The sequence below is a fragment of the Heloderma suspectum genome, chromosome 7, assembly GCF_057233095.1.
Source record: "Heloderma suspectum isolate Gila_16-S chromosome 7, 16-S_ref, whole genome shotgun sequence".
Lineage (NCBI taxonomy): Eukaryota > Metazoa > Chordata > Lepidosauria > Squamata > Helodermatidae > Heloderma > Heloderma suspectum.
In genome coordinates this window covers 24,666,304-24,688,924 of record NC_139464.1, presented here as the reverse complement: position 1 = coordinate 24,688,924, position 22,621 = coordinate 24,666,304, and the positions used below count along the sequence as shown (strand labels likewise).

General features: G+C 42.8%; 1 protein-coding gene across 1 annotated transcript in view; it reads right to left on the bottom strand.

Moving 5' to 3' along the window:
- CACNA2D4 (calcium voltage-gated channel auxiliary subunit alpha2delta 4) overlaps positions 1-22,621 on the bottom strand; it is a 204,852-nt gene that overhangs the window by 2,110 nt on the left and 180,121 nt on the right. Inside the window, exons 34-39 of the mRNA XM_084809309.1 lie at positions 19,238-19,290; positions 16,413-16,468; positions 15,167-15,187; positions 6,758-6,875; positions 3,483-3,595; positions 543-625 (exon numbers count right to left, since the gene is read on the bottom strand). Coding sequence (XP_084665435.1) covers positions 543-625; positions 3,483-3,595; positions 6,758-6,875; positions 15,167-15,187; positions 16,413-16,468; positions 19,238-19,290 — 444 coding nt within the window. The remainder of the gene's footprint in view (positions 1-542; positions 626-3,482; positions 3,596-6,757; positions 6,876-15,166; positions 15,188-16,412; positions 16,469-19,237; positions 19,291-22,621) is intronic.

Here is a 22,621-nt window from a genome sequence, read left to right as displayed (position 1 = left end):
TTGTGGCCATGTTTTTATAAAGAAATGCAGTTTCTTCTTAAGGTAGTGTTAAACTGGAATTGTTAAGAGTTATTACTCTTAACTTTATTTACAGAATGTAATATAAAAGGCAACAAAAATACAACACAGTTTGATGACATAGTTTGATTTTAAGCTGGGTCGTAATTGAGACTTCTCGATGATAAATGGAAATCTAAATCCACCTCTTGGTGAGTTGCCAATTCATATGTAGAAATCTTGTATGCGTAGAATGTGTGTTCCTATGTGTACCTACCATGCTAAAAGTAACACTGGGCATACGCATTACATGTGCACAGCTGCTGCATATAATACAGTGAACAGCTGTGGGCTTTGTCCCACTTTCAGGATTTCTGCATTGGTGAGCATCAAGTGAGGCAGCCAAGTCCTGGTTCGAAAAGAGTAATACCTAACCAATGTTTCCACACACAAAGTATCCTATTTTACTTATGCTAGCACATTATTGTGGCTGCTGTGAGGCAGAGCCCACTTTGTCAGATGCAACAGACCCTTTCCTCTCCTACCTCAGGATGGAACGCATGGCAGGTGTCTGGTCGGCGTCTCAGTTTCTGGGAGCGCATCCTGTCGCACTTCACTGAAGCATTATGTGCATTGCTGTTAAGGTTGATAACAGTTTTGGGGAAAGGGAGAAATTATAAACAGCTGATCTTTAAAATATGCCTATCTGTGAGGGCAGACTTGAGCTGTGTTGCCCAAGAGTTCCCCTTTTCAACTAAGGATACACAAGTGCCTGTGCAGATACATTTGTACTGCGTGCACTAAAGCTAAACAGGAAGTGGTGCATGGTGCTGTCACAGGCAAAAGGTCTCTCAAATGTTTATGTCACACCTATAATGTGAGTGGTTGCAATGGAGATCAGTTGTGGTTTGCAGACATGATTGAAGACAAATGCTACTTAAGTCCCATCAAGTTTCAGTAGGATTTAAGTTAGTCACAACACAACAGATTTGCCCCGTTGATTACATTATGACTTTGGATTGGAGCCATCATAGGTGGCTGCAAACCCTGGGTGCTCTCATGCCTAGTCATCACACTTAGTAAGCCCCAGTCCAGCTGAGGCAAGCCTTACAGGAAAAAAAAGGGACTTAAGTTGGTAAAAGCTAGCTTTCGCTCGCTTGGGGTGACAGTCTGCATGTTGCTTTCTGTATTGTTGTCTTAGCTGCAGGGCTAAAGTTTGCTCACTGAGGACCAAACTTGCCGTTAGATCAAATCTTTGTATTTCCATGTGTTGTTATTCAGATTTTATGGGGGGGGGGGGCTGATCCAGATAGGGAGTGTGGTCAGGCTTATCCCTCCCCTTCAATAACAGTCTAAATGAAAATCTTTTCCATGCCATAGTCCTGATTCAACATTGCTAGTTAAAAAAACACACACACACAGACATGTGAAGATGTGTTTTAACATAAGTAGTTCGGCCCTGACATTGGAAATAAAATATGGAGTATCTTACTGTACCATCTTAAAGGCCTAGGAAGCTAATTTATACATTGCTCCAGCTCTCTCAGCAATAGCCACGCTGAGTGGAGTGGACAAGAATCGGGAATCTTTCTCGGCCCTACCTGGAGATGCCAGGGATTGAATGTGGGCCCTTCTACATACAATGCATGTACTCTACCACTGAACTGTGGTTCTTTCCTTTACTAGGCTTCCATTGTTGCAGATGCTAATGCAACTAACTGTGCATCTAAACCTGCATAGACCTGCGGGTTTAGAATCGTCACAGAGCTGCTGATTTAGATAAGAAAAGGGAAAAAATGCAACCGCCTTTTGCAAATGGCTTTTTGTAGAGCAATGACAGGGTCATGATGAGCAAAACTGTTGTTAACAGAGAAAGGTATTGCTGACACACGCTCAGACACCAGTTAGAAAGAACAGTGTTTGCCAAGTAGCTCATGTAGCGCACCTGCACTAATAAGGGATGCTAAGATGTCTTCCAATTAACGCCTCTTGGTCTGGGGAGCCACAACAATAAGCAGGAGGAATGGTTAAAAGAGGTGTAAATGGCGTGGATGACCGTAGGTAAATTCAAGGAATATGTACCAGGGAGGAACACCTCAATCAAAGCAACACGCCACGTTGGCAGACCTTCGATGAAGTTTTAGAAAAGGCTTATGTTAGCCTGTTAATAATAGTGCCAGAAATGTTCCCAAAACACATGGACCTAAAATGTGAGACTGTTGGGGGATAGGAACGTTGCTTCTGACTGATGACTGGGTGGTCTCACCATGCATGCACCTCAATTTTGATTGGAAGATGGCTATCTCACCACTCATTGGGGCCCCTATCACCGTCCAGAACAAGTGTATAAAAGTGCCGGCAGTAAAAGTTCAGCTTCATTTCACTCTCCCACCGCTTCGCCTCTGATTTTCACTGGACCCAAACATTTGGGTAACTGTGGACCTTTTTACACTTTATACTTTAACTTGCAAATAATTTAAACCTCTCCTCCGCGCACTGGCTGCCCTGTGATTTCGGCTGTCTAGCCAGGTTGTGTTGGGGGGGGGGGGCGGATGCCTGACAGCACAGGGGTATGTAAAGGTGCTTCCGCAGTCTCCTCCCCCACCCCGGCCCCAGGAATGCCCCCATTTCACCTATTCCGCACTGCGCTTATGAGCATGGAGATAGGAATGAACCATGCTGCCTATGAGGCGGAGGGGGCGGAGAGTGAGGTTTCTGGGAGCCCAGCTCAGAGCCCTGGCTCCAAGATTGGTTCCCAGAAATCAAAAAATCCTACAGCCATCTAGACACTGTCTAGCGGCCATAGGATTGCTCCCTCCATTTACATTTTTAGACATTGGTTTTTTCTCTTTAGCGTTTTCATGTAACTACATAGGTGCCAAGTTTAATTCTTCACGTGCCTAGACAAACAAAGGATGCTTTAGCTTAGCTTTTTGCATTCAAGTCAAGTGCAGGGGGGTGCTGAGGAGAAGCCACATTAACCAAACAACACTAGGAGCTCAATTTGCTATCTTGTTTGCTGCAGGTGTAGTGCCAGCTTTGCCAGTTGCAATCTTTTTAGTTAATCTTAGATTTGTTACATTCTCTTTCACTGCTAATAATGTGATCATAAAGAAGCTTCCATATTATTCTCACGTAGCCACCCACTAATTTTCTTAAGGCCCAATCGTATGTGGATACCTGGTAGCCTCTGAACTCGGAGGCTACCAAGTGTCTAACGCAGGGCAGGAGGGCAGTGGAGGCAAATCTTCGACTCCGCACTCCAGTCAGCCTGCATTCCTGCTAGATGGGTGTCTCAATTGATACAGGTTCTGAAGGTAAGAGGGACAAAATTAATACTTTTCATTAGAAGGGAGGAAGTATTCCTCCTTCCCCCAAGAGCTGCCAAAGCAAGCCCTCTGTATCTATACTAATTAACTGTTGGAACATGTGACCAAAGGAAGTGTAGAGTCCAGCAGAGTCTTTCCCAGCAGAAAGAAGGATATATTCAACTTCTTTAGGTTGCAGTAGAACAGGTGGGAAGATACTGCAGTCGCAGACAGCATCTGTAACCAGGAGGAGGAGGTTGCTGTTGCTAATTTGCTGCACCACAAACATCCTGTAGAGGTGAGAAGAGCCCCCCCCCCCCCCGGCCCAGTGTTCAGAAAAACATATGTATGTATGTATATATTTTAAAACAGTTGTCCCTTCCCTCACCACCTAACAAGTTTGACCTGGGTTCAAGGAATAGGAAGAGCAGGGAAGAAAGCATAGGGAAAGGAGATAAAGGCGGAAAAATGTTTAGTTAATAAATGAATTCAGTGATGTTTTAGGTAACTCAGAACTGAGTTGAAGACTGCCAAGCTTCAAAACGCAAATATTTTTCTTGTGAAACCTGAACTGTGGTTATAAAGGGGACGGGGGTGGCGGGGAGAGAAATCTTGAAGTATGGTGGACTAAGCAATTAATATTATAGAACAATTATTATGTGTTTATAAACAAATTCATGTGACACCTGTCTCTGGGAATGCAGCTTCATCTGTATGCGCATGTAAGTAAGCATGTCTACCTACAGTTCATAGGTTGTGGGTTTTAGTGTGTTTCTCTCCAACAGACTCTATATTGTAAGCATGATGATTTATGCACATACTAATGGGCAAAAAAAAGTGCGCACAAGTGTATGCGGAAGACCTAATTACGTGTGTGCACACAGGGACACATCCATCCATCCATCCATCCATCAATGCCCATTGTCTTAATTAGACTATAGTTAAGTGTCAAGGCAGCTTTGGAGATTTAGGGTGTGTGTCGAAGATACTGTAAAGGATGAATCTGTGTATTAAGTCATATGCATATGTGATGAACCCTGCGCACAACTCTGCACAGGAATTATATTCAAACATGACTATGAAGTCCCATGTACCCTACAATTGCCTGGCTGCAGCCTGCAGCCAGAGAGAGCTACAGTGCTTTACTGCCCTCTGCTGGGAGCTTGTGGGTGGCGAGTGCTTCATGGATTGAAGTATTCCATCTTAATATTTGGCACTCCGGGTTTAGTTCTTGGATCGATGCCTGTCCCTTTATTTCATTCCATTGGTCATATCTGCAACTTGTTTGAAGATCATCCTGCCAATGTCAACTACCTGGGAACTTGGCCTGAGCTAAATTAATTTTCTAAAAGCAACTTGCATAGGTAATGTATTTATGAGGAACATTTTCTATTAATAATACCGGAAGTATTTCATGCGCATAATCTCAGGGCTGGCCTCATTAAAACATTCTCTGCATGATTACTACCAAAAAGCACAGAGTCCTAGAGTTGGAAGGGACTGTGGAAGTCATCTAGTCCAACCCCCTAGTCAGTGCAGAATCTGCAATGCAGCATCCCTGATAGATGGCCATTCAGCCCCTGCTGAAACACCTCCAGTGAAAGAGAGCCCACCACCTCCCAAGGCAGGCTGTTAGGCAAAATCTGCTTTCCTGCCATTTCCATCCATTGATTCTAGTCCTGCCCTCTGGAACAAATGAGAACAAGTCTGCTCTATCTTCTGTGTGACAACATTTCAGATACTTGAAGACTATATCATGCCCCCCCTTAATATTGTCCTTAATGCTGTCCAGCTTTCAATAATTTCTTATAGGATTTAGTTTCCAGACCCATCTCCAGTTTGTCTATGTCCTTAAAATGTAGCACTCAAACCTGGACACAGTACTCCAGATCAAGCTCGACCAGCACAGAGTAGAGAGGAATGGTTACTTCTCATGATCTGGATGCTATGTTTCTGTTTATGCAACTCAGAATGCGGTACCTTGTTTTTCAGTTGCATCATACTGTAGCCTCATGTTCCACTTATGATCAACAAAGGGCACAAACCTATGCATGTTTCAACATAAAAAGTCCTACAAGTCCCAGCATTCCTCAGCTAGACATGCTGGCTGTGGAATGCTGGGAGTTGTAGACTTTTTTCTGTCGAAACATGCACAGGATTGTGCCCTTAGACACCTTAAATGCTTTTCACATGAACTGCTGCCAAGCCAGGTCTCTGTCATCTTGTACTTAGGCCTTTGATTTCTGTGTACCTGAATTCAGGACTTTACATTTTTCTCTCTTGAATTTTATCGGGTTGGTTTTGGCCCTGCCTTCCAGCCTGTCAAGGTCATTTTGAATCTTGATTCTGTCTTCTGTGATGTTAGCTACTGCTTCCAGCTTCTTGTCATTTGCAAATTTGATAAGCATCTCTTCTACTCCTTCGTCCGGGTCATTTATAAAAAATGTTGAACAGCTCAGGGCTTAGGACAGAGCCCTGTGGCACTCCACTCAAGACCTCCTTCCCATGTTAATGCAGAGCCATTAATAAGCAATTGTTTGATATAGTTGTTCAAATGAGCTATGGGTCCACCTAACAGTAGTATTGTCCAGCCTATATTTCACCATCTTGTCAAACAAGACTTTGCTGAAACAAGATATACTATGTCCCGATATACTATTGATCTACCAAACTAGTAACTCTATAAAAAAGGAAATAAGGACTGTCTGGCATGATGTATTCTTGATAAACTTGACCCTAGTAATCAATGCATTCTTTTTTCAGTGCTCACAAACAGCCCACTTAATAATCTGTTCTAGAATTTTGCTCAATAACGATGTCAGGCTGACCAGTCAGTATTTTCTTGGATCTGCTTTTCTCTCTTTTTGAAGGTAAGGACAACATTTGCCCATCTCCAGGCTTCCAGCCCCTCATCCATTCTCCACACTTACACAAAACTGCTCTGAAATAATGGCTGCAAGCTCCTTCAGCATCTTGACATGTCATTCATCTGGCCCAGGAGGGTTTAATGTAACCAGCTATGTGGTCTCTATGCATCACACCTGATAACATTCCATGTTCTCACATCCCACAGCAAAAAGATTCCTGAAAGGGATCAGGAATTTAGCCCACCAGTCCGCTCTACAGTATCAACCTGAAACCTTCTGTAGTGCTCAAGGCACTTTCATTTAAGCTTTGTGATTGTGCCTTCAATATTTTCACTTTTCAGGCCAATATGGTTATCTCTGCATGATATATTGGGCTGAGGTGGGGACTGAGAAAGAGAAGGTAGTTTGCTGAAGGTTACTCACTGAGTTCCTGGTTGAGCTGAGTGAGAAATGAAGCCAGGACTTACTGGCTCATGGTCTTAGCCCTACATTGATAGCAGCACCCTTGGGAAATGCTTCAGACTGCAACCCTACTAAATATTACATTGGAAATTTTACTTATTTGTATAGGAAAAAAAATCTTACTTCTGACAGTCTCCACATTCAATGATCCCATTGGTCTCTTTGATGGCAGGCTCATACACAAATACTGGGTATTCTGTATCACAGGGCTGCAGCGTGTCATGCTTCTTATGCTTGTGAGCTGGCATGAGGTAAAAGAGGCACAGTGAGAAAATCAGGCAAGAGAAATAAAAGAGCAGAGAGAGAGAGAGAGAGAGCAACAGAATGACATTAGCTCCCAAAGTGCATAGCTAGCAAGAGCCACTAGGTGGTGTGGGAGACCCAGTCTGTGAGGGTGTCCTGGTCCTGGAAGTGGAATGTATGTAGCTATCGGTGACAGGGAGTTCATTATTAGAAAGTCACAACTATAGACGGGGTTAACATCAAGAACAATTGGTAAGCGAGAATTCAGTGTCAATTATTCAGAGGTGCTCCTGGTCAGTCAAAAGGTAAATCGGAGAATAGGGATTCAACCTGTGCTGAATGGGGTTACATTCTCCTTGAAGACTCAGGTTCACGGTTTGGGTGAACCTCTGGATTCAGCCCTGAACCTAGATGCCCAGGTTTTAGTAGTGGCCAGCAGTACGTTCGCACAGCTAAGGCTAGTGTGGTGTAGTGGCTAGAGTGCTGGAATGGGAGTCGGGAGATCCGGGTTCTAGTCCCCGCTCGGCTGTGGAAGCTCACTGGGTGACTTTGGGCCAGTCACAGACTCTCAGCCCAACCCACCTCACAGGGTTGTTGTTGTGAGGATAAAGTGGAGAGGAGGAGGAGGAGTATGTACGCCGCCTTGAGTTCCTTGGCGGAAAAAAGGCAGGATATAAATGTAATAAATAAACAATACACTGCCCATTCCTGGAGATGACACATCTCACCACAGTGACACATGCCTTTGTTACATCTGTTTGGACTACTATAATGTGCTCCATGTAGGACTGCCTCTGAAAAGTGTTTGGAACATTCAGCTAGTCCAGAATGCTCTGACCAGACAATTGACTGAGGCCAGCTATAGGGAGCATATGACTCTCTTGTTACAACAGCTTCACTAGCTACCAGTCAGTCCATTTCTGGGCAAAATTCAAAGTGCTGGTTATAACTTATAAAGCCCGACATTGCTTGAGATTAGGCTATTTGAAAGACCTCATTCTACCATTATGAGCCTGCCTGGGTTTTAAGAACCTCAAGAGAAGCCCCTCTGTTGGTTCTACTACCAACAGGCCTTCTTGGTGGCTGTTCCCAGGCTGTGGGACGAACTTGAGAAAGAGAGCTTTAATGCTACTTCAAGAGAGTCACAATGCCAAGCAGGTGCCTAAACTCTCATTAAAATAATTTCACTAGTAAAAAAGCAACAGATAAATGCAACAATAATTAATCTCCCATTCATTCAGTAGTGGAAAGAAATCTAACCTTTTATTTTCTATATTTAATACACAAACAAAATATCCTAGAGCATCTTTTTAAAGTTGGCCAATCTGGAATCAAAACCTCCTACACTTTTATTTGTGGAGAAGAGGGTGAGCAATTTTTATTTTTGGAAAAGTGACATCCAAACCTTTAATTAAATACATATAAAATGTTTCTTGATATAATACAATTAACTATAAAACAATGCTTTAAACATGTTGCATGTCAACATAGAGATGTCACTGCAGCATTCTGAAGGAAAGCTTAGACCTGGGGGTGGCCGAGATAAGGTGTGGATTTGTTTGCTGGGGGAAAATCACCTGTCAAGACAGTGAGGGAACTAGTGGGTTATATTATAGCAGAAGCTTGCATTTAATTATAGCAGAAGCTTGCATTTGAGAATAATGACCATGGAACAGCTATTCTACAACCACCCTCTAAAGGCTAGCCTAAGAACTGATGGACATTTGCTGCACACTAGCCTCCTGGAGAAAGGCAGTTGTGGCATTTACTCTTTTATATAATGACAATGGAGAGGGTCAAAGATATTGCAAATGCCACATGACATTTCTTTTATTGAGAGTCTGTGTCGCTCACTAGGAGATGAAGCAGTGAAAAATATCAGAAACTGTTTTTTAAAATGTATCTGATTTTTATTCCCCCATGCCTGCCACACCTTCCAAGGAGCTCAAGGTAGCATGCATGATCTTGCCATTTATCCTCAAAACAACCCTGTTGTATTGAGGTTAGGCTGAGAGAAAGTGACTAACCAAAAGGCACCCTCCGAGCTGTGGGGCCAAGCAGGGCCTTCAACCCAGGTCTTCCACAGTCTATATCCAACACTCTAACCACACTGGCACCAAATAAAACTAAGGCTCTCTTCACACGTGGCATTTTGTCCCACTACAAACCATTCCTTTTGATTTCTGATCCTTTCTGGGATTTAGACTGGCCCTGTATACAGGCATCTCCCACAGCGCATCCCTCCGCATTATATCTCTTCATCGCTGGGCCAAGCTGCACCGAACAGTCAGGACAGAATGAGGCTGCTGGCCCCACGCCCGCTCCCCTCCCCTGCTCATTGGTTGCTGTAACATGATTGATGGCTCCGCCCCATCCCTCCACTCCTCCACAGCAGGAGGGAAGTTGCAAGCCCTTCTAGTGATCTGGATAGCAAGATATGGGCACTGGTCCCTTCCATCCTACAAGGGGGAGAGAGTCTTCTCGGTGGCTTACCCCGAGGTTGCGGGTGCTGCTAGTCCTCGGCCAAATATGTCAGTGTGTCATGGAATTAAATGCATTATATTGCTTGCACTACTGAGTTTGAAAGGTATACCGATTTCCGGGTTCCCAACTACAGAAGCAAGAAATCCACAAATGGACTTGCAGCCCCCGCCCCCCCAGGCGACCACTTCACAGGGGACACCTTCATTACACCCAGCTTGCTTCCCCACCCCTACGCTTTGTTGCTCTTCCCCCTTATTCTGGCTTCCCAACAACCCTGCAAGGTGGACTAGCAGAAGAGGTAGTGGCTGGCTAGGTGGGAAAGAGTACTATGGAAACCCCCGTCAGCATTACTGCCTTATCTAAAATGACTCCACACCCAAACAGGAAACTATTAAAAATAACCATTCCAAGCTCTGCATGATGAATTTATTCAGAGGAGGAGAAAAGGCATTGAAATCCTAACTGTCAAGCCTTTCTCCTGCGTGGCTGGGAAGGGAGACTTCCCCATCACCTGGGAGGAAAAAAGCCCATCGAATTGGTGAGCAAAAGGGAGAAGCAGCAGTCAGTGAAGTCAATGGGAGGGGGAAGTTCCAAGTAAATGCGTTGAAGGGGATGCAGTCCTATTCCTGCCTGCTCAGAAGCAAGCCACACAGATTTCAATGGCACTTACTCCCAGGAAAGGAAAGCCTTACAGCCAACGAGTTTACTCAGAAGTAAGCATTGCTTTGTTCAAGGTGATCTCGGAATGGAATAGGAAAGAGGCAGAAATGGTCACTGGAAGCCCAGTCAGTGTCCTGCCCCCCCTTTCCACCAATTTGTTGCCATGACAATGTTACTCAGCACCGACCAGCAACACCCCCTAGCACACGCCCACACAAAGCGGGACAAAGCGCTAAAGGGGAAATACACAGGAGGGAGGAAATGGTGATTTCAGTCGCAAGCACAGAAAATGCCAGGTTTTCCCCATTCTCAGATAACATGGAAAGAGGTAGTGGAAGTTGTGAGATAGCAGCAGGAGAGCAGCGGCGTCATCTAAAGTTCCCGTGAAAACCAGTGATTAAAGAACGATCCTGCTAAAAAACTCAGGCGTGAAGAGAGCCTAAGAGTGTGCCTATTATAAAAGTGGCTATGCTGCAATCTTCATACAAAACTTGCAATGTCACCACTCACAAAATGAACATTGTGTGGCAAGTCTGTCAAGTACTACTGTGGGGGGGGAGGGCGGATGCTCCCCGTTTCTTGTTTCTTCCTGTTGTGTATGTATTAGAGCTGCCATCATTGTAACGGTATGTTGACCTCCAATATGGGTTGCAATTGACTGATTTTCTGCTCAGTGCACCAGTCACCCACAACCCCATTCCTCTAGACATGCCATTACTTTTCTTTGTCTGAAACACTCTTCACAATGTGGCCCTAAAATATAACCACGTAGCAGATTCCCTGCTCTAATCTTTCAAATATGAAGGAAGCAGCAGGCTATTTTAACACAACCTCCCTAGACTGGGATTAAAACAGAAATAAATTTCTGCCAGATGGTGCAATGAGCATTGTAAACAGCACCTTTTTTTTTTCCTTCTAGATTTCAAGTAAGTCTTCCAGGCTATAAGGAAAGAATTTGTCCAGGCCTGCAAATGCCACCCTGATGTTTTCCGTTACTCCCTTGCCTTCATTTGGTTTGCTTGCCTAAGCCTACCTACTGAGTTCATGGCTAGCCAAGATCTGAACCTGGACATCCCAGTTCACTAGCTCAGTAGATATGAATAATGATAATTAAATAGCTGTTGGTGTGTGTGTATCTTGGCTACAGTGTAACATAAATAAGATGGACAGCGTGGAGTCTCAACCATAGCGTAGTCCTACTCGGACAAGCTCGTAAGGGCACAATCTTATGCATGTTAAGACAAAAAAAGAGCCTACAACCCCTAGCATGCCCCATACCCCTAGCATGCCCCAGTTGTAGGCCTTTTGTCTAAACATGCATAGGATTGCACCTTAAGATAGTATGCAATGGCGATATTACCTACTGCAAAAAAACAAGCAACCTCCACCCCTTAGAAAATATCCCAGAGTACAAAAGCTGCTAGTTACAGCTGTGTAGTTACATGTTCAGGACCTGATCACCATCTCAATTTACATATCAAACATTTGGCTCCCTGGAACTGCACTGATGCCTTGTGAATAAGGGAAAGGAGAAGGTGCACAGGATGCTGGCCATCTTTATTAAAAACCCATGCTTCAGTCCCTAAGATCATATGGTCTGGAAGTCATAGAGATCCATTTTATGCAGGATCCTTTTCCTCTGTTAACTGTACTTTAACTAGAACAGAGATGAATTTTCACAAAACAGACTGAGTAGCTCGTTCTACACAGTAGTAACAGTAATAAGACTGCACAGACTAGAGCCTGAGGAGAGGGAAGGTATTCAGGTCAGCTGTTAATGATGGAGCAGGACACAGTGCAGGCATCACCTTGTCTAGGGCACGGGCTTTTCACCCCCATCCCCAGCCTCAGGCCGTGGATGTCTCTAAACTTAATACTGGTGTAACAGCAGCAAAAGTGGAAAAAAACACCCCCACACACTTTTTTGAAAGCATCGTATGCTGAAGCGGTGGAAATCGCAGAAATTACATTGATCTGGAAAGATATCAGAACGTGGTTTTGAACTGCAGGAGGTTACACTCATTGTCAGCAGGGCAGTCCAAAGACATTTTGGCAGCCCAAGCAGGCAGCCGGCCTTATGATCCGAGATTTGCACCTCTGCATCCTTTATGATATTGCAGAAGACCCTGGGCGCATGCCACTCTGACTGAGCCCTGTTTTGTTTGCATCCCTAAAAAAAGACTGCTAAGCCATGTGCCCATAGGTCCGAAATACTGTGGCCTTAAGAATAATTGTAACCAAACAAGCTTTTGTAATTGCTGTTATTTGGAACAAGATGTAAATAATTTTTTTAAATCTTGTCAGGAAATGTTCAGATAGTTTTTCTCTCTGCCCAAGGGCACAGTGGTAGACCAGGAAACTTTGGACTCAAGTCACACCATTCTGCAACTCTTTTAGGTCTAGTCTTTTAACTACACATCACTTAGCTAGCTAATCATGGTGATAAAATGTAAACCATGCAGAGAGTTAAAATAACATTTAGCTTGGTTAGGCATATCACATTAACCAACGTAAAAGCCCTCCCTTTATTTCTTCCTAATATAGATAACCCATGGTAGCAGTTATATGAAGGGGAGGCAAGAGAAAAAGAACCATCTCTGCTTATTCAGCTATCCTGTAATAATTTCTGCTTCCCTATTATAAATTATAAGAAAGTTGACTGAAGCTCTGGTGACCAGAACCAGGGGGCTGTCTTCATGAGTGATTTAGTGCAAAGTTAGAGCAGTTTGAGTTCCCTTGTGACAGATGACATCATCACCAGTCCGCTGCCAACCAGCCATTTCCCTCTTGAAAAGCCGCATTTTCTGAAACTCCGTTTACTCTTTTTTTACTGAAAGCAGCTCTCTGGCAGTTTTACCACAGCATGCCATGTCCCCCTGCATGAAATCATGGGTGTGTCTCTGTGACTTAGCAGTGATGTGGTCAAGGGGGTGGGATCCCTCTTGTTTCCCCAAAGGAAGTAGTTTTTCCCATTCCCATTGAGAAAATCCCCAGGAGTGCAGCAGCAACTTCTCACATTACTGCAGTAGTGGGGACACTCAGTCACCTTAGGTAGCCTGCTTGTAATCTTTAACATATCCCCCCTTCTGTGTGTGTTTACTCAGAAGTAAGAAATAAATCTCATTCCCCTGCAGTGAAAGGGTTAAAGGTTAACTTTAGTAACTCACCCTCAAGTGTTTTCTAGCTATGTTGTACTTCCTTGATGTGCTGTAGTTTCTCTGTTGTTATGTAAAGTCCCTTCTCTGCTTTATAGCTTTATTGCAGTTAAACTTTCCAGGAACTTCTCATGGGGGGAGCTTCTCATTGCCAGCAGGGAGAAGGAGAAAGGGTGTTGGAAGGGGGCATTGGAAGAAATAGCCAAAAGGTCACACATCTGGGAAAAATGGGGTGGGAACAATAACTCTGCAGCAGATTGCTGGGATGCAGCGAAATTGGGGTGGGGAGCTCTCAGGAGCCTTCAGATGCTGCCCTGGAGAACTGGGGATTTTGGTTTCTTCAGGGAAATCTGCACACATGGGAAAATTAGTTTCTCTCCATTCATAATAATGTAATAGCAGCGGGAAGCCTGGACAGGGGTGGGGAACAAGACTATCTCATCAGCTGAGCAGCCCCTCCCAGTTTGATGACATTCAGTTCTACTTCCCCCACCTCACTGGGAAGTATGTTCCTTTCAAGCGCTGAGAACCAGATTTTAAAGGTACGCTATGCTCAACTTATCTTGCTTCATGTGTTCCTGATGGATCAAAGCCGATTCCATGAAAATCCAGGTAATACTCCAAATGTGCTTCTCAGTCCATTTTTGTGAAGATTCCCCCCCCCCCGCTGGACATATGGGTTTATATCAATATTACATTTTTCCAGAATTTCCAATTGTAATTTTGTCAATTTTACATTTTTCCAGAATTTCCAATTGTAATTTTATCAATTTTACATTTTTCCAGAATTTCCAATTGAAATTTTGTCAATATTACATTTTTCCAGAATTTTCCATTCCAGTTGGAATTTCCCCCTACCTCCACATTACATTGCAAACAGGCTGTGGTTACCCGCTGGAAGATTCTTGCCCACCTCTAGAAAATTATCTCTAGCCACCACCTATGGAGCCACCTAAACAAATGTATGTTGCCCCTTGGTACAGCAACTGGGGAGTAAAAGATGATGTCTGCACAAGTCCTTAGTCCTCTATAAATATATTAATGGGAGTTGCTCAGATATTGACATCACCTTTACATCCCATCTATCCGCTGGTCAGTTGTGATATGATAAGATTGCATAAGATTGCAGATGAACAGCACTCTAGGAAGGTCCATACATTCAAGTAATGTATAGATATATTTAGGAAAAATATAATGGATGGAACATTGGAAAACCCACGGAAAGAATCTTGCAGCTTTTCAAATACTGATTTGCTCCTTTTTATAATGGACTGAGTTTGCTGGAATATATGATTATTACTGTAGGGGCAAGACATGCAAAGATCAACAGAAGATTCATCTTTACAGTGTATAGCAGAATCCCCACCTTCCACTCCTTTCCCATTATCCAGTCTTCCATTATCTGAGTTGATATGGAGAGTAATCCTCTGCTGCCATGCAACCTTCATTCATTTTAACAAGACTTTTGTGGGAGAACCCACTTGCTTTGCCCAGGATGCTGCTGTATGCACATTCTACATGTCCATCCCTGCAACTATGAATATCTTTATGTTCAGGGTCACAACTGGAATGGCAAGTATAGAAACTTTGTCATGAAGTATACTAATCTTGTAGCAAGTGGTAGCATGATAATTAAAAAATAGTTACATGTCTGTTTCCAGCTGGACAGTCATAACTACCATCAGCTCTCTTTCTACCTGGACAGTCTTGTAAACTGTTATTTATCTGTGTTACTGTTCTCCCCATTGACTATTTTATCAGTCAATGTTTCTATGATTTCACTCTATTGGTTTTGTACCCCACTTTGGGACTTTATATCTTATAATGAAGGGTAGGTAATACATTCTACAAATAAAAAAATACTCTAGAAGCTAAACAGCTATGAAGTGGGAAATGTCATTCCAAAGTTTCTGCACAAATTTGTTATGGATGTTCTCCTGTTTCCAAAAGAATGAGCTTTTTTTGGCTGTATTTTGACAATTCTACTTACCATGATGGAAAACAGACTTGGCTGTGTAGGTCACATGACATAAGATATGATGAAGATGGATGGATCCATGATGACATGTTCACAAGATGGTGGCACAATGTCATTGTGAAGACACATGAATGAAAGCAGTAGTACATGAAGAAACAAAGAGAAAGAATGACATGATGGTGACATGATGAAGTATCTGGACAGCAATGACAGGTGGAAGACTACACATCCATTAAAGTTAAAAATTCAACTGCCTTACAGTTAACCAAACTGCTGTTTCATGGGAGATATTTGGTTGTCTATTTTCAATGCTGTCCTGATTATTTTCCTCAGAGAAGGGCTTCTGTAAGCCTATGTGAGGTGTATGTGATATACTTCAAGAAGGCTGGCTTGTTTGAAACAGAAAGCTTCAAGTAGCACACTCTTGCAGTTCAGGAGTGGGCAATGTTTTCAGAATAAAGTACTATAATGGAGGTACACCCTGAACTGAAGGGACACAACTATCCTGCTTGTTTAAAACACATGTAAATAACATAATCGATGTGATTAATATGAGGGTTGCCAAGCCCTAGGGGGAAGTATCATGTGTTAAATTTGTTGTATGAACTTGTTGTTTTGAAATTGTTACTGCCAATTTTTGTATGTACTTAAAATTAATAGTACTTGGGAAGTTCAGTGGATAGAGACTTCTTAAAAGTTAGTCTCTGTTTTTCTAGTTTTAGCATGTATTGCCATTCACTTTTCAAAATGATCTCTGCAATCAGGAGAACTCACGTTGTATCCTTTAAAAAATGAAAGGTGCATTTTTCATAATTTTAAGAGCTCCCAGACCAAGTGAAACCAGCTCAGACATATCATCTCTAGATCATATGCTTTAGCAAAAATACCCTGTTTTAGGCAAAATACCATCAACTTTAAGTGTCTTATCACTGACACTCTCCTGCATGTTCCAGCCAAAATGCCCAAAGGTGGTAGGCAAATGGAACTGATGAACTGCTTCAGCAGATATTTATAAATGGTCTTTCAACTACCCTGTGTGATACCTTACCACAGACTGAGCTGCCACGCTAGCCAGTGACATTAAACCTTGCCAGTAAATTCCAGTGGATCTGTATACAGGTGACATGGAACCTGGAGACTATGTTCTCAGTGTCAGCAGGGTGATGATGCCTTTGGATGGTACTAAATTGCATTACTATGTGCAACTCCTTCATCCAAGCCTGGTGGCTGTGTGCTGGCTGTAATCCTGCATACTCACCATCTGCCAGGTTGTCTATGTGCCAGAAGCTAGATATATTAAACTCCAAAAGGAATCTGCCAAAAGAAAAAGATGTATTTTACGTTAGCCCAGAAGGTGTAGAGGTGTTACAGAGGCAGGCAGTCTTTGTGACTTGCTGTGCTCTGAGTTATTAGGCTATAGGAGCTGCCTAGAGCTTACCTTCAAGTTCCTTTTTGTTCATGCCTGATCTAGTTATGTAAAATCCACTACTTCGATCCAGGATCTGCCTTCCTCGAGAGGAAGGGCTCTGCTCACAGCAGATCTCTCCATATGATTTTTGGGGATTCCCCTCCCCGACACACACACCACAGCTCACTCTATCCAGCAAGGTCCCATGACTCTCTGTGTAGCATTTTCAGGGGACTGGATGAGGTACCATGGGAAGGGGGCATGGAGAAGTCCACTTCTACCAGCGGAGTTGACCTAGCTTAAATCTGGATCCAACCTCTCCTTTGTTACTTTTTGCAATGGATAATTGTACCTTAATCTTAAAATAAATTACTACTAATTCCTGTGGCAAAACTCTAATTAACACTGTGCTCTTTGTGGCTGGGAGGGAAGTGTACTCAGTCACCTTGAAAGCCATCTTTCTCAGCAATGGTAGATCACTGGTATTTGGTGTGCAGCAACAGCTGTGGAGAGTGCCTGTACGTTGATCTCTACCAAGTCTTGGAATCTGGCTCTTCTCCCAAGTTCAGAGGTGCCTGGATCCAGCACTTCAGTCTAGCCTAATATAATAACTGATCTCTGCTGTACCAGATGCACTCATGGATCTGTATTTCTTGCTGAAGTCCCCTTCTCTCCCATGATACATAATTAGATCTGACAGAGATGGCAGGTAAGGCCCACAGCTTTAATATATTTCCTCATAGGAAAAGGATTGTCTCTCCTCCATATTTTGCTTCCACACAAATTACTAAAAATTCTCAATTTTAGTCAAATTTGAGAGAGGAAGGGTAAGTCTGGTGATCCAGGGATACTTTTTGGTTTATTTCAGCATTAATGCAACATAAAAATACACTTCTGCTTAAGAGGTATGTATCATATGACATTGACAGGTTAACACATAATGCTGTTTCCCCAAGGAAAATGAATGGTCTCTGCAATAACCTGCAGATTTTTAGTGAATGCACATATTTTCTAGGCAAATGTGTGCTCATGTCTGCCTTCTCATGTGTACGTATCAGAATTCGTGATTTCATATACAGTTCCCTTAGGGATTCTTTCCCACATTTATTTTAGTCCTATTCAGGTTTCTCCACATGAGGTTAATCATGTGGAGTGAAAGTGGGGATGAGCAGCTGGCTCCACGATTGGAGAGGGACTGCCTGCAGTGGGGAGCCTGCTCTAGTCATGTAGGCTACATATGCACCCTGCTGCACATGGTCACTCTCCAGCTCATGGAAGGTCCCAGGGATGCCAACAGAGAGGGCGAGGCAGGCACACTCATTGCTGCTTCTCCTCCATGCAGTGTTGTTAGCATGGAGAAAACAAAGACACCTGAATAGGACTATTATAAATGTGAGCACCTACATATCAAGGCATATCATGCCTTGATATGTAGGTGCACATAGTAAAGCATGGATGTTCACTTCAGGTTGGACTCGATGGTCTTATAGGCCCCTTCCAACCCTACTATTCTATGAAATCAGGAAGTCTGGACGCCATTTTTGGTTCCATTACAGATGTTGCATTGTTATGATTTTGGACAAATCAGCTCACCATGTTTCCTCATCTGCAAGATGGAAATAATTAAGCTGCCCACATAGTAAGGTTCTTGGTAGTCTCTTGGCTACTACAGGAATGAAGGTAAAAGAGAAATACCTCTATTTTATAGTATCTCTGCACTGTGTGTGTTTTTTCTCCCAGAGCTCTAATCCCATGTATGTGGGCATGAATGCTTAGTCCACACTCCTTCCCTAGTCATCTGAGGCAAACTGGGAGACTCTCAAGGTTAGCATAACTAGCACAGACCACTTTAGAAAAAGATGTGCAAATATAGTTGCATTTTCAGCAGTGCAGGAGGAGTGATGTCTCTTTCCAGTGCTTATGGAACCTGTGCTAAAGCACTGAATCAGAAGAGAAAGAGGTGCATGTGCAGGTATTCACTTATTAAAATAGGGCCCAGATGTTTTATTAAGCAGGTCCAGTGGCAGAATTGTGCCTCTGTTAATATAACTCATCTGACACTTCCATTCTCTGAACCCAAAGCACCCTTTACTTGATTATTCCATTGTCCTGCATTGTCCCTCATACGTATTACTCTCCGCAAGGGGACTAAAGGCTTTTCTGCAGTACAAACATGTATCAGCTTCACTGGCATGGTTTACCCCGAAGAATCCAGGGGATTAGCTTAGTGAGGGTGCTGGGAATTCTCTTAGAGATCCCTAACCTTTCAAAGAATTACAGTTCCCAGGGTTTCCTGGGAAGGAGGAATTAGTTTATAGCAACAGGTATGTCCTCGGTGTCATGGTCCTGCAAATCCATTTATGACTCTCAATTCTGCATTTTCAAAAAGCTGGACTATGTACATAGCGATCTTTCTTAGCTTCTGTTTCTATTAGCACTGTCAATTGCTTCAAAATTGCTTTAATATTTTCTTGTTTGTTCCCTATTACAGTAAAACACCAGAATAAAAATAAATTTTAAAATGTGCCCTTATCTTGAAGCCCCACCAGTTAATGTTTGCCCTCACATTAATCAGCTCAAGCATCAGTTGACTAATGTACGGATTCAGTACAGTACTAATGTTTGCAATCACAGTTCCTACTGGCTCCCCAGAACTCCAAAATGTTTATACTTACATGAGGAAGTCAGTTACCAACCACTTTACTGCTGCCAATAAGGCATACACTGGCTGTTGAAAAAGAAAGATAAAGTTTCAGAAGAAAAGGAGTATCTTATGGAATTCACAATTCCAACCTTGTTTCCCTAAGCAATCAACAAATTAGGAGGCATTTTGCAGGAAGCTGGTCTTCCTTGTTACCACCAATAATTATGAAACTCCTGTCTCAAAGGGTCGGGAAGTTGATCAGAAATAGGAAAGAGACTTAGAAGATGTAAATATTTCACTGGCTCTCTCCAGTTAGAATAGCCTCAACAGATTTTAAAAAGAAGATAAAGCTATTTCTGGCGATAAAAGTTTAGCAACATGTCTGTTCTAATGATGGAAAGGGAACTGTGTTGCTACTTCAAACTGTAATTAAAAGCAAAACAACAAACAAGCTTTGTTATGAGTGTATGGTGCAATATGGCTTCTCGTAGTTTCTACATAATAAAGATCATTTTAGTTTTTTAAAAGGGAATTTCTTGACCACCTGATTGTGACAAAAATGTTGACAGTGTGGGCAGTTTCTTTTGAAGGCTTTTGGCAAGTCTGCTTTGGAGCAAATATATTATTTTCTGTTGTGATGGAGATATGATATGTACTGACCTTTTAAGTCTTATTAATTTTATAATAGCTTTAGGCATTATAAGAACATAAGAAGAGCCCTGCTGGATCATACCAAACGCCTATTTACTTAAGCACTGTTGGCACAGTGGCCAACCAGGTGCTGAGGTGAAGCCCACAACAGGACATGAGTGAAACAGCACCCATGTACTCTTGTTCCCTAGCAACTGGCATACACAGGCATACTGCCCCCGATACTGATAGCCCTAGTATATAGCCATCATGATGAGTACCCTTTCATAGCCTTATCCTCCATGCATTTGTCTAATCCCCTTTTAAAGCCATCCCAGTCAGTGCCTATCATTACATCTTGTGGTAGTGAATTCCATAGTTTAACAATGCACTGTGTGAAGAAGGACTTCCTTTCATCTGTCCCACATCTCCTACCATTCAGCTTCATGGGATGACCCCAGTTACGAGTATTATGAGAGGGAGAAAAAAATCCCTATCCAGATTCTTCACACCATGTATAATTTCATACATCTCTACCATCTCTCCCCTTACTCATTTTTTTTCTAAGCTAAACAATCCCCAATATTGTAACCTTTCCTCATAGCAGAGTTGGCCCAGCCCCTTGCAGCTTTTTCCAGCTCTACAATATCTTTTTTTAGGTGTGGTAACCAGAACTGTACACAGTATTCCAAGCATGATCGCACCATAGATTTGTATGAGGGCAGTATGATATTGGCAGTTTTATTCTCCATTCCTTTTCTAATTATGCCTAACATGGAATTTGCCTTTTTTCTTTTTTTTTTTTACAGCAGCTGCACACTGGGTTGACATTTTCATTGGGCTGTCCACCACAACCCCAGATCTCTTTCTTGGTCGGTCACCGCTAGCTCAGATCTCATCAGGTTATACTTGAACTTGGGATTTTTTGCCCCAGTGTGCATCACTTTACACTTGCTTACATTGGTTGCCCTTTTCTGCACCTTTTCTAGTTCCACAATATTCATTTTGAGGTATGCTGACCAGAATTCTATACAGTATTCCAAGTGTGGTTGCACCATAGATTTGTATATGGGCATTATGATATTGGCAGTTTTGTTTTCAATTCCTTTTCTAATTACAAGTACTATAAGAGGGAGGAAAAAATGTAATTTGCTTTTTCACAGCAGCTGCACACCGAGTTGACATTTTCGTCAAGCTATCAGCCACAGCCTCAAGATCTCTTCTTTGGTTAGCACTGCCAGCTCAGATCCCACCAATGTAAAGATTTTTTGCCACAAATACATCACTTTACACTTGCTTACATTGAGCCACATTTGCTATTTTGATGCCCATTTACCCAGTGTGGAGAGAGTCTTCTGGAGCTTTTCACAATCCCTTTATGTTTGTGTTGTTTATTCGTTCAGTCGCTTCCAACTCTTCGTGACTTCATGGACCAGCCCACGCCAGAGCTTCCTGTCGGCCGTCGCCACCCCCAGCTCCCCCAAGGTCGAGTCCATCACCTCCAGAATATCATCCATCCATCTTGCCCTTGGTCGGCCCCTCTTCCTTTTGCCTTCCACTTTCCCTAGCATCAGCATCTTCTCCAGGGTATCCTGTCTTCTCATTATGTGGCCAAAGTACTTCAGTTTTGCCTTTAATATCCTTCCCTCAAGTGAGCAGTCTGGCTTTATTTCCTGGAGTATGGACTGGTTTGATCTTCTTGCAGACCAAGGCACTCTCAGAATTTTCCTCCAGCATCACAGTTCAAAAGCATCTACCTTCCTTCGCTCATCCTTCCTTATGGTCCAGCTCTTGCACCCATAGGTTACTATGGGGAATACCATTGCTTTAACTATGCGGACCTTTGTTGTCAGTGTGATGTCTCTGCTCTTCACTATTTTATCAAGATTTGTCATTGCTCTCCTCCCAAGAAGTAAATGTCCTCTGATTTCCTGGCTGCAGTCAGCGTCTGCAGTAATCTTTGCGCCTAGAAAGACAAAGTCTGTCACTGCCTCCACGTTTTCTCCCTCTATTTGTCAGTTATCAATCAAGCTGGTTGCCATAATCTTGGTTTTTTTGAGGTTTAACTGCAACCCAGCTTTTGCACTTTCTTCTTTCACCTTGGTCATAAGGTTCCTCAGCTCCTTCTTGCTTTCAACCATCAAAGTGGTATCATCTGCATATCTGAGATTGTTAATGTTTCTTCCAGCAATTTTAACTCCAGCCTTGGATTTATCAAGCCCAGCACGTTGCATGATGTGTTCTGTGTACAGGATGAATAGGTAGGGTGAGAGTATACAACCCTGCCATATTCCTTTCCCAATCTTAAACCAGTCTGTTGTTCCGTGGTCTGTTCTTACTGTTGCTACTTGGTCGTTACATAGACTTTATGTTTAACTACCCTAAATAACTTGGTGTCATCAGCAAACTTGGGCACCTCACTGCTTACCCCTAACTCCAGACCAGTCATATGAATGGTTCTAGCCTCTTACTGTTAAGGAAACTCTTGTCAGTTTACTCGTTATAGTTTATTCTTTGGGCCAAAGCTCACTGGTGGCAAATTGCTGCCTACCATCTTCAAGGTTTCTGTCATTATTGCACACAACTGAAAAGACTCTGCATTCTCATATATACATCCAGCTGTCCTTTAAAAGGAAAAGACTAGACCTCCTTGAGATACTAGACAGCATGTATAAATGACAAAACCTTCTGTTTACAAAGTTTTTACAACTCTTAACTAGATAATCCCTTCCCTATTTAGTTAATACAACTTTATGTAATCCAATTCAAATCACTCAGCCCCAAC